The sequence below is a fragment of the Protobothrops mucrosquamatus genome, unplaced genomic scaffold (assembly GCF_001527695.2).
Source record: "Protobothrops mucrosquamatus isolate PMUCROS unplaced genomic scaffold, P.Mucros_1.0 scaffold115, whole genome shotgun sequence".
Lineage (NCBI taxonomy): Eukaryota > Metazoa > Chordata > Lepidosauria > Squamata > Viperidae > Protobothrops > Protobothrops mucrosquamatus.
Genome location: NW_015386487.1, coordinates 1,358,631 through 1,371,063, shown reverse-complemented (window position 1 = coordinate 1,371,063; position 12,433 = coordinate 1,358,631). Strand labels below are relative to the sequence as shown.

Here is a 12,433-nt window from a genome sequence, read left to right as displayed (position 1 = left end):
CCCTCTTGTTTCCTGTGCTGGCCATGATCCATCCACAGCACGGGGGAAAGGGCCAATCCACTCCCGTGGCGTTTCTTCATGGCCAATGTCCTGTAAGAAGAGCTGAGGGGGGGGGGAGTGGGCTGCAAACTTCACCTCAGGCCCCGTCCCAGCACCAGCCTGGAGTGTCCAGCCCTGTGGGCAGCCTGCGCACAGACTCCACTCTGCAGCGGGGGGGGGGGAGGGGGGAGAAGCAGGCAGCTGCTGGGGGGGGGCTTGCCTCTGGCACCAGGGTAACTGGTTGAGGGCTTCCACCTTTTCCACTTGTCTTCTCTGACCCCAAGAAGGCTGGGCCAGCGGTTGCTCCCCCAGACCTATGGACACCTCCCAATCTCTCCCACCCCTCGGATGGCTTTCAGGAGCAAAGTATCCCCGCCAGGACATTCCTTAGAAGGGCAGGTTGGCCATGCTGCCGGCTCCGGGGCCGTAGCTCATCTGGCCATCCAGGGAGACGCTGCGCTGACGCATGGAGACCATGAGGTTCTGCTGGGATGGGGGCCCCATAAGCGAGCCCTGGGGGGAGATCAGGTGCCCCGCCGGCTGCCCGTACATCTCTCCGGAGACAGACATGCTGCGCTGCTTGGCCTGCATGAGTAGGAAGTTCTGCTGGGCCAGGAGGCTCTGCTGCGGCAGCACCAGCCCTTGGGGCAGGCTGTTGCCTACCAGGCCCTGCTGGGGAGGCAGGCCTGTCCTGCCCAGCATGGGCATCTGTCCAGGATGGCACAAGGCCATTCCGCGTGGTATCACTTGTGGGCCAGGCCGGGCCGGGCCCGGTTCCGCCATCATGTTCTGCAAGTTCGCCAGGTGTAGGTTGGAGGGGGGGAGGGCCTTGACCCCCTGGCCCTCCCCCTTGGGGAAGTACTGCAGCGTGCTGCTGGGCTTCTCTGAAGGGATGATGCGGGAAAGGTCGAACTCGGGGATACCTGTCGGGGTGGGGCGGATCACATCGCTCAGCTCCGGATCGCTCAGCACGGAGGCCACAACAGGCAGCCCTGGTGGGAAGTGCTCTGGCAGCCGCCCGGCCAGGCGCTGCTGAGGGGGCGCTTGCTGGGGGGGCAGCTCCTCCGGAAGGACTCCCAAGCCAGGCGGGTAGTGTTGTTGCTGTGGGGCAGGTGGCGGCTGCAACCCAGGTCCGGCCGCTCCTCCTGGGACCACTGGAATGCCACCCCCATTGGCAGGGGGAGGCTGCAGACGTGGCGGGAACACCAGCTGGCCAGAAGGGCCGCAGGGCTGTCCCAGGGAGTCTGGGGGGCCAGGGGCCATCATCGGGTTCTGCACAGGAGTGCCGCTGTGCAAGGGGAGGCCGGTTCCCAGAGGGCTGGGCGAAGACATCGGGGGGGCTGCCACTTCCTGGGAGAGCAGCTGCTGTCCAGGGAGGTTCAGGCCCATAGGGCTTGGCACGGCCCCCGGCCCCACAGCGTTCACATGCATTGGGTTGGGCTGGTTTCCGCCCATGCCTGCGAGGGAAAAAGAAAGGTGCTAAGCCCTGGGGCAGAAGATACCCCAAGCACGCCCCAACTCAACTGCACTGTTATGGGGTCCAAGCAGAGGCTCCTTGTGCCAAAGAGGCAAGGCTGGCTTATCTGGCCTTCCCTTCCCTCCTTTTTCTGAACAGTTCCTGCATTCCTTCTTCAAGGTTACCCCAGACTCTGGTGGTAGGCAGAGGCCCAGCTGTCTGGAAGGTCCTCGGAAACAGTCTGGCCTCTGAAGCTCATGCTTTCTGCTACCTAGCCCCCCCCCCCTTGTTGCTGTGGGCTTTGGGGAGAAAGGAGGGTCCTGTTCCTCTTGCTCACTTCCCTAGACCAGAGTCTGTCCCAAGAACAAAGGAAAACTGCAACAAACTCCATTGGGAAGGCAAAGACAAGTTCCTAGCCGGAGCGCCTGCATCAGGGATAGGCAGCTCGCTCCTACAGCTGGGCCCATCTGGAGCCGAGAGGCCCAGTGGGACCCCGGGAATGGGGCAGAAAGGCACCAGGGGAAATCCTTGCTCCGTGGGTGCCCACAGCCGGCCTTCTGAGTGCTCCCCTAGCCCCCCCCCTTACCAGACATAGCCCCAGGCGGCAGTAGGGGGCGGTCCGGGAGCAGTTCGTCATCTGAGGTGGCGATGGTTTTGATGGCGTTGTGGTAGAGTGGCGTGGAGCTGGGCATGGCGTATTTGGACATCTGGGACATCATGAGGGACAAAGGGTTCTGGGATGGGGGTGGATCTGGAGAGGAAGGAAAAGGCAGGTTGGGGTTCAGGGGGTCAGAGGTGTTGCCAGGCGGGGCAGAGGAGCTGCTCCGAGACCCAGAGGGCACAGCACCTGCAAGAGAGAGGCAAAAACGTCTTCAGGCCAAGCCAAAGCAATCGGGCAATCCACGGAGCTGAGCTGGAAAAGAGCTGACATGGCGTAAATCGCGCAAGCCAAAGGCATCCAGGAAGCCCCCTGGCCTGGCCAGGAGGGCAGCTGCTCTCTTCCCTTCTCGCTCCCCAAACTGGTGCTGAGAAGATGCCACACGTCTGCGGGGTCTAAACAGCCATCCTCACGGGTGGTCCATGGGAGCCTTTGGGGTGCTCACAGGTTTCTCTCAGTAAAGTGTGTTAATCTCACAATTGGATCTGCTGGATTACTTTAGGGAAGGGGTGGGTTGCTTTTGACATTTCAGACCTAAAAGGAAAATATGGTTACATCGTTCCCCCTGCCATAATGAGCACAGGAATGCGTGTGCTCTTCATAACTACAGCGCAGACTGATTGCAAACAACAGCAATAAGCAGCCTTAAGCAAGAGGGGGACCTCTATGAACCACAAAGGAACGGGCCCTCTTTGAGGGGAATAGAGCCTTGCAATCACCATATTGGATGCATTTCATTCAATTGAAACCAAGAGAAAATGCTGGCAGTTTTGTCCCTGTCCACATTTTGTTATGGGGCCTCCCACAAGCCACGTGGAACCAAGGGGCCCTTGATTGAAAGGGCACTGCTCCGGAGAACAGGCCTGGTTTCAACGTAAAATGGGGCCTCTTTAGTGCTTTCATCAAAACCAGAAAACCCAAAATGACTGAGCTGAGCCGGCATTTCTCAGAGGACAGGCGTGATCCTAGAGAGTCTCTTGCAATAAAGTGGGAGCACAGATTATCGACAGCTCAGAGGTCGATCTGATACCAGGTGCCTGGCTGTCCCTCCTGCAAGGGGGCTTAGCAAGAGGAAAGGAATGGGGAGCCGTATTTATAACATGGTCTGTCAAAAGACCCCTCCTCTTTCCTCACAGAGAAAGCCAATAGAAGGTACTCCCTGAAAACCAAAAAAACTCCAGAAATTCTCATTTTCCAGAACTGCTCAGCCCCCTCAGCCCCTAGCAAGACCCTTGCCCTTACCTTGCTCAAGGTGGCCCAAGGGGGCGGAGTTGCCCATTCCAAGGGCTGGCTTGCCTGGGCTGGCGAGACTGGCCTTGGGGGAGGGTGCCCATCCTGGGGAAGAAACAGCCATGGAGGGCGATTTGAGATGGCCAGGCGAACTAGTTGGAGACCGGACGCTGAGCACGGAACCCAGCACCTGGGGGGACTTGAGGGGGGCACTGCTGGCAGCGGCAGTTGGCAGGCTGACCAGGGCAGAAGGCGTCTGCGGCGACTTGAGGTTGGCCGAAGGGGACGTGCCCAGGGGGGAATGGGCTTGGCTGAGAGTGGGAGACTTGAGGCGGCCCACACTGGGTGAGTTCATCTGCCCCATGTTGAGGGCTAGGTCCGAGGGGCGGCGGCCCAGGCCCCGGATGGGGGCTGCATGCATGTTCGTGGCCGAGGCGCTGGTGCTGGGTGGCAGGGGAACGTGGCTGAGCCGTGGGGTGCTGGCAATGCTGCCCTGCTCTGGACCAAACATATCAGGTGTGCCGCCCATCTCTGGTGGCACAGGTGCATAGGGGCCCTGCACAACCGAGAAGCTCTGCTGCTGCTGCTGTGGTGGGGGCGGTCCCTGGCCTGGGAAGGGTGAGCCCATCAGCATCTTCGGCGGGCCCCCCATCATGGCCCCAGTGCCGTTTGGGGCGCGCCCTCGGGCCATTTCCTCAGGGGGCATCAGCTCCGGCCCACGGGCCTTCTGGCTCAGCAGCATGTGCTGGTGCTGCTGCTGCGGCGTCATCTGCACACTCAGGTTCATGTTCATGTTCACGTTCATGTTCAAGTTGGTAGGGGTGGCCAGGGCACTCGCCTCCACTTCCTGCAGCGGGGGTGGGGGGCTCATCAGGGCCCGCCCCCCCCCAAACTCCAGGCCCAGGCCTTCCCCGGCAAATATGCCAGGCTCTACCTGCCGGTGGGCGGGCAAAATGCGCTCCATCTCCAGCCCCAGAGAGCCCGGCCGCTTCTCCAGCATGGGGTGCCGCAGCAAGTCCTCGCGGGCCCGGGACGGGAGGAAGCGCTCGGCCTCGCCCTGCCCTGGGGGGTATGAGAGGCCCCCGGGCGTGAAGTGTCCCGGACCCCTGAGGGACAGATCCTCACCCCATGGTAGGCCAGGCTGCAAGGGGCGGGACCCGCTTCCGACCGGGCCAAGGGACTCCAGGGGCAGGCTTGGCATCGTGGCAAAGCCCCTCTGGATGTGGCCGCCCGGGAAGCCACGGGGGCCAGGAAAGGTGGGCCGCAGCTGCTCCTGAATGTCCAGGGGTGTCCCCCGCAGCAGCCATTGCTCCCCGGGCCGGCTGTGGTAGGGTGGTGGGGGCCCCCGAAGCATCACGCCTCCCAGGGGCGTGATCACCTCCTGTAGCGGCCGCCCCGCATGCAAGCTGGTTTGCTCCTCCTTGCGGCGCTTCTCCTCGTAGTACTCCTCCTGCAGCTTGCGCCAGGCCACCTGCTCGGGGGTTAAGCTGTCCTGGCTGAGGCGCTGCAGCACCACATTCATTGGCTGGCCCAGGTCCACCCCCGGGGGCAACGGCCCCTCCTGCTCGAGGCCTGGGCCCCCCAGGCTCTGCGTCTGCGAGATCATGGACTGCAGCGGCTCCTCATACTTCTTCACACCTGTTCCAGGGAGGGCAGCCTGGGGAGGCTGCGGAGCTGCAGCCTGGGGGGGTAGGACGGTCCCTTCCCCAGTGCCTGGCCCACCCTTGAGGAAGGGCTCGGCCTCACTGCCACGCAAAAGCAGGCGCTCGATGTCCCGCAGAGTCTGCAGAGACCGTTCCCGGTGCTCCAGCTGCTCCTTGGAGAGGCCTTCGGTGTTGAGGGGGTTGCGGGGCCCGTTCCCTGCTGCGGAGGGGGCTGTGTTGGCCCCTTCCCCCAGCAAGCCCTCTGCAGTGCTGGCCTGCAGGGAGCTGAGCGTGGTGGGTGTGCTGGGGTGGGTGCTGCCAGGGGCCACGGAGCTGCTGCTGTTGCTGCCGTTTCCCACCGAGTTGGGCGTCAGGTCCTGGCAAGCTTCCTCCGGGGCACCCTCTGGCGGAAGGGCAGTGCTGGAAGAGAGCGGTCCTTGGCCGAGCCCCAGGGTGGGGGGCCCAGGCTGCTGTCCCTGGGGCTGGCTGCTTGGGGGCAGGGGGGTATTGGCAGGAGACAGGTGGAGCGGCAGGGGCTCAACAGCACCTGGCATCTTCGGGAGAGGGGCAGGCTGCAAAAGGAGAAAGAGGGCGATTGCGGGGAGTGGGAGTCTGTGGCCCACAGTGGACTGCCAACCACCCCTGCTCCGGCCACAGGTCTCCCACTCATGAGGTCTGGCCTTCCCAGCAGCACAACCGGCTGCGTCTCCCCAGCTCTGGCCTTACCTGGTCCAACTTTGCCCGGGGCACATGTTGCTGATGGTAGCCAAGGATGGAGTCTGCCTGGCCCTGAAGGACAGCCGCTGCAGCCCTGCAGACACCCAAAGAGCCATCAGGGGACCCAGCTGTGGGGAAGCCCAGCCTCCCTGCAGGAAAACCTCCCCCTGGTTTGGGGCTGGCAGAGGCGAAGGCGAAAGCTGGCCCAAGCTCCGGTCAGGGGCAGAAGCGCCATGGCTTACGTGTTGGCCAGGTGTGTGGTGAAGACGTAGACCAGCTGCAGGCCCTGCTTTCCTCCGGCATCTGACCGCAGGCTGGGGGCTGCACTGTGAGGGGCGCCAGGCGTGTTGCTCTCGCTCAGGGCCGGCAAAGGGTTGGGTCCTGGGCCCAGCTGCGTTCCTGCGCTCATGGCCGACTCGGCTACGTGACAATCTGCGAGGGACAACGGTGGCAGGCTGAGCAACCGCTGTGGCACCCGATTGGCTGGGGAAGAGCTGAGAGAGCTCGGCTTGATGCACGCATGCAGGGGCAGCACTAGAGAAGTCACCCCAGAGGGGCCCAGCGCCCCACGAAGCTTGCTGCCTTCCCTGAAGTGCCCAGCAGGTGACAGGCCAGAAAACCTCCCCTAGTCACCCACAAATACACAAGCACCTAACAAGCCACCTCTCCAGCTTGGGAGGGCTGACCCCGCCTTCCCAAGTCTTGCCCCCCCAGAAAGGCCTGATAGCCCACCCCCAGTGGCCCCCCCAGCAATGATGGATACTTCCTCGTTCTGCTGGTTTCCTTGGAAAGCACCAGCTGACAAGCCAGTACCTGCAAGGGCAGTGAGAAGCAGAAGGAGGCGCTTCCAGGAGCCATGCTTTGCCAAGGCATGGCTGTCTCACCCTGAGAGGGGCTGCCAGAGGTTGGGCTGCTGCCTCCTTGGGCACCAGAGAGATGGCTGCTCCAAAGAGAGGGGGGGTGGCATGCCTGAGCCTGTGGGCACTCACTGTGGCTGCTGCCCAGGGACTTGTCGTCATCCTCGCTCTCCGGCCCAGAGCACCACTCGTCCCCGCTGTAGGGCTGCTTCTTCTCCAGCACACAGCGCCTCTTGCTCCGAGGGGCTGTCTCGCCTACCAAGCAAAAGGCTGTGCTGAGCCCTCCTCGGTCCAAAGGGTGGCAGATGTGATGCCAGCCCACCCCGCCTCACCCATGGAGCTAGTGGAGCCATTGTTCCGCCCCCTGCCGGCCCTGCACCCTCACCTTTCAGCTCCTTGTCCAGTGGGGTGGCAGTCGCTTCCCGCCGCTCTCCCGAATCCACGGAGATACTGCGCTCCCGCCTGACTTTGCCCTTCAAGGCCCCAAAGACAGAAACAGGAGCCTGGCTGGCTTTCAGTGCCAGAGGGCCTGCGGCGGGCTGGCTGACTTTGGTGCCCTGGCTCCCTGTCCCGCCCACACCTTTAGTGCCCAGGTGGCTGGTGGGAGGGGGGCTCACTTGGTGGGGTTGGGACTCGGGGTGCACATTGCTATTACCTGCCTTTCCATGACTGGCCAGTTTACTGTCAGGGTGCATTTGACTGGCTAAAGTTTTGTTCAGCGACACTGGAGGAAGCGCCGTATCTCTGGGTCCACTGCCACTTCCTGTCAGGCCAAACACCTCCTGGGTGGGGAGGGGGAAGAGGGGCAGAAGACAAAAGCAATCATCAGAGGGGCAAGAAGAGGCCACAGCAGATGCCACACCTCCTGCTCAGGACACCCATCTTGTACCAGGGTGTCCCCAAGACCTCTGGCAAACCTTGCATCCTCACTCCCCACAAGCCCTCAACCGTGGGGCCCAAGAATCTCTCCTGCTGCCCCTGCGAGTTTGCAATCTGGCCCCCCTCTCTGGCGGAGCTAAGGAAAGGGATGCCTGGCACTGCCTGAGAGGAGGCGACCCCAAGGGCCCGTCAGCCAAGCCCTCTGAGGGATCCACTCCAGAAGGTGCCATTCCAGGTGTTCTCATCCAAAGGTGGCCAACGCAAAGCAGATTACTTCAATTACGGGGGAAACTGTGAGGGGGGGAGGTAGGATTAAAGATGTTCAGACATATTGAAGAATCAGCATGGCTTCTGCAGAAGTAAGTCTTATTACTTTTTCCAAGTTCAACGGATTTTTAGACAGAGGCAAGTCTGTCAAGGCTTTAAAAAAGCATTTCAGCTATCCTGGGATAAACAGTAATTTCATTATGAGTTGGGATAAGAGAAAACACAGAAGAGAAACAATCAACAATTCTTCCAGCAGACAAACATTAAAAGTTCTAAGGACGAGTGCTGGAACCAATATCTTCATAAGTGGGCTGAGCACTAAAATGACCAGACTTGCTTACAATCCAAAATAGTTTTGCATGGTTAAGACAATAAAGAAGCATCGAAGACCTTCAGAAGCTCCTCTCCAAACTGCTGGAGTGAACACTAAAAAGTAAAATATGCAAAACAAATCCTAGCTAGGTAATCCTGGCTAGGGCGGATGAGGAAAGGAATTTTTTATAAGGAATTTAATGAAAACACACCCCTATTGTCCAGTTGCTAAAAACATGCAAATTCCACCTTGGGAATCATTGGAAAGGAACCGGAATTAACAGTCCATGTCACCATCCTTTCATACAAATATATGACACGCTGGAGAAGCCAACGCAGTTCTGTGTGAAATTCAAAACATATATTGTACTGTAACAATTGACAATCTGCAGAAAAGTGGCTAATGGGCTTGAATGCACCTTGTAGGACAGGGGTCTTCAAACTTGGCCCTTTTATGACTTCAACTCCCAGAATTCCTCAGCCAGCGTGCCTAGCTGAGGAATTCTGAGAGTTGAAGTCCACAAGTTATAAAAGGGCCAAGTTTGAAGACCCCTGTTGTAGGATTTTGGAAAAAAGGTGAGCAATAGGCTGTTTGAAAGAGGCCAAGAGAATCCAAAGGGACAGCTGAATGGGGGAGTTTCAAGACAGGGGAGGGAGAAGCCCCCCACTCCCTCCCACAGCAATGGAGGGGGAAGGCCCCCTTTCCACACAGCTTTGAGAAGAGGTCGCTCTCAAGGCCTGTGAGTGGCTCTGGATCCTTTACAGCCCTGCCTTGGAGCACCAATTTCAGGCTCCTCTTAAGATCCCTCTCAAGGCGGGGAGGAGTCCTAGCCCATCCCTTGGCCTGCTCTTGTCTCTGGCTAGCGGGTGCTCCAGCACTTAGAGGGGGGCTCCTTTGTGACACCCTGTCTCTTTAAGTATCAGCCATCATGTGGGCTGGCTAAGCCTCTGGGGACCTATTAATAGCAGCTGGTAAGATCACATCACTCCAGGGATATTTATACTCCTCCTTCCATACCAGGAGAGATTTATTTCCAGGCTGCCCAGTGAGAGCCTGCTGGAGTGGAGAGGGGAGTACAAGTCACCTGCAGGAGAGTCAGCTCCGGGCAGGGTGGCAGACACAACCTCAGGATTGAGATGTCTCCGGATGCCAATGGCAAAGGCCAAGGATCCACACTCTTCCTCAACCAGCACCTTCCAAGCATGCTAGGGGACAGCAGTCCCCACCCACGCCCCTCCCGGCCATGCTGGTGGGAAAGGCCTTGGAGCAGAAGGAGGATTCTGGACTGCTGTCCTGCCTTTGGTTTCGGCTCCACTGAGTGGCTCTGGAAGAGGGGCGGCTCCCCCTCCAAGCCACAGGGGGCCCTGGGCACCTTCCATTTCCCTGCCCCTAAAGAACCTGTAGCCAGGAGCCTCCTCAGGAAAGCTCAGAGGCAGGCCAGCTCTCCAGGCCCAAAAACCTTCCAAGGGAGCGTCCCCATTGCCGCCTCTGTTCTGGTGCAATCAGACTCTGTCAAAACTCACTCAAATGACGGGTCCTACCTGAGACCTCTGAGGGGTTCTGAAGCCCCACTGGGCTCAAGGCTTGCTCACTCCCTGATAAGCTCCCCTTCACCCCACAGGGTCATCCCACACAGTTGCTCAAACCGCACAACTGTTTCCACGAAACCTGGCAAAGGCTACCAAGGATAAAGAATAAATCTGTTAAAGGCTACCCTTAATGCCACAGTGCCCCTCAACTGTGGGTCCCTGGGAGAACCAGATGCTGGATTAGAGAGGTAAATGAGATGATCTACCCTTCAAGTGACCAGGAATCCCTGGGGGTCAGGTTGCTAGTTGGGGACTCTGGCAAGGAAAGAGAGGGTAATTATGGGGTAGAAGGGAGACATAGCAGACTTTGCAGAGAGGGATGTTTCACTGAGCTTAGAACACTTTTCTGATCCTTCTTGCTTACAATGGATGCTCCTTGCAAGACCTTGTGCCAAGAAGCACAGGGAAAAATTAAGTATATTTTCCAGGGGTGATGAGGCAATTCCCCTAGTGAAATCCCAATCTGGATAAAGCCTTCATCTCTATACAGGACTCCCCATATTAACGTTAGGGAAGTTTAAGCAGAAGGTATCAAAGGAAGCATCTCAGGAGGGCTCTAGAGAAGAGGAAAGTCACTCTGAGGAGAAGATAGAGCCCGGCCACAGCCTTCCTTCAGAGATGGAAAGGGTGGCTTGTAAGGGCCTCACATGCCCAAACCCTTTGTAGCTGTATTCCCAGCCGCTCAGCCCATGAGGGGAGGCAAGGCTGGGAATGGCACCAGGATTCCTGCCCAGGACTTGGAATGACTCCTTGGGTCAAGCACAGGCCCAGCTTGGCTCACAGGCCACACACCATGCTTTCAGAGACTGCTGCAGGCTGCATACTCTCGCAGACACAGACCTGTCCCAGGGTCCTGCAGGCCCTTTCGCTTCACTTAAGGGGAGGGAAGGAGAGGGAATCCCACTCCCAGCCACCAATGCTGGAGGGAATACTAGCCCCTCCTGCTGGACAGTCATAAACTTCACGCACAGGGCTGGTCAACCAGCAAGACAGTGATGGTGGGAGGCAGTGGCTGCAGTTAGGAAACAGCTCTCTGCAGCCAGAGAAACCTACGTGCCTTTCCCCAAATCCAGACTGACTTCAGGGCCTGGAAGAGAGCAGCCAGGGACTTCGGAGAAGAGCAATGGGGTAGGAAGCAGGAGCTGCCATCCAGCAGGGAAGAGGCAAAGCAGTCTTCTCTAGGGACAGTCCCTGTACAGGTCAATCTGGCTTGGCCGGCCTCATCATCTTTGCTGTGTGAGTGTCACTGAGAACCAAGGCTTCCTTTATTATTACAAAACTCAGGAATACTGATATTGTCATCAGCCAGGAAAAGGGTTGCTTGCTTGTTCTGACGTTTTAGGGAGTAAAATTAGGAAAAAAAATACACATGCCTACGTATGCAGACGTGCAGCTGAAAGCCCTCAGGCCCATGCTGGGTTTGAGGGTGCTCACTGAGGGTATCTAGTAAGACGTGGCCCGTAAACCAGCCCTCTCTGGGCTAGTCATTGGCTTTAACCCAGCATGAGATCCATCCATGGCTTGCCTGCCCACCAATCCATGCCCCACCTTCACTGTGGGTCTCCTAGCCACAGCATAGCTATGGACAGAGCTACTTGCCGGAAGGTCCCTGGTGGTCCAAGAGAGCAAGCAGGATTCCAAGATGGGACAAGGTGACTTCTACTGCAAAAGACCAGTGCAGCGGTCATTCAGAGCCCCTTGGGTCAAACTGAAGCCACTGACCAGCAATAGGACACTCCCTCCTGCAGGCATTTCTGAACACCCTGCAGAGAAGGGTGCTTCTCCCCCTGTCACTTTATCCAGAATTATTCTAGAACTTCTACAGTGCTTTTCTGCCCCTCCAAGCACTTCCCCCCGAGGGCACTGGCTTTGCAGACCTGTAAAACCACCAGCTTTCTTCTGCCTCCCCCTATGATCTCCAGGCTAAGTACTCACAGTTCGAGGAGCGGTTGGGACACCAGGGCAGAGAGAGCCCCAGCGCTCACTGGGAAGGTGGCAGGGAAGAAGGGGTGTGGCTCAGAAGCAGGAGAGGGGCCAGGGCCAGGGCCAGGACCAGGGAATCTCTCTGAGGCACAAGCAACAGCCCTCTGCCACAGCTGGCAGGTAGCCTTCCTCTAACGCATGGGCCAGTCCACTGGATTCCATCTAACAACTGCTCCCCTCTTCCTAGCCTGATCCAGGGATCGTATGTTGAGCTGATCCAGAAGGTCTTGGGAGGTCTGAGGAACCAAGGCAGATGCAGGCTGCCTCCCCGCTGTTTCTGAGGGGTGGGCAGTCCTAGCAAGTGAGTTTTCAACGGGGGAGGGGCCAATTTGGAGCAATCTGCCTCTGCCTGCTCAGCTCAGGCAAGGCCATGCCTGTCTCCGAATCAGCGTCACTCGAGGTCGCTGCAACCCACAGCAATGTGCTAAGTAGGTCGAAGTCTGAAGAGAAACTGTCTTTAGCAAAGTTCCCAAGCCTTGGCTCATACAAAGATCACATTCTTCGCTGTCTAAAGTGGGAACAGACCCAGAACATTCTGCAAGTTTTGAGAATGAAGCAAATCTTGTTAAGAAAGGCTCTCCGATTCCTCATGCAGATTCCTCGAAGCAAGGCTGGAGAAGCGTCTGGAATTCCTTGGTGCCAGGATCCGATTCGCCCCAGCCCGATGCCATGATTTGTTTGGTCTAGTCTCTGCCAGCAACCCACCCCTCAGCTCAACCACCGATTACACAACAGTCCCGTCCTTGCCCAAGCAGACTTGCCGTTTTCTGATCAGAGCTTTTCCCACAAGGAAAATCTGCTG

At 58.5% G+C, this 12,433-nt stretch overlaps 1 protein-coding gene across 1 annotated transcript; it reads right to left on the bottom strand.

The window, feature by feature from the left end:
* Positions 1–426: 426 nt before the first annotated feature.
* On the bottom strand, positions 427–7,295 carry BCL9L (BCL9 like). Its single transcript, XM_029283519.1, has 7 exons — positions 6,980–7,295; positions 6,733–6,846; positions 5,986–6,175; positions 5,753–5,837; positions 3,396–5,598; positions 2,070–2,342; positions 427–1,496 (listed from the first exon to the last, which is right to left on the bottom strand). The coding sequence occupies exons 1-7, from the start codon at positions 7,293–7,295 to the stop codon at positions 427–429; spliced, it is 4,251 nt and encodes a 1,416-aa protein (XP_029139352.1).
* Positions 7,296–12,433: the final 5,138 nt, after the last annotated feature.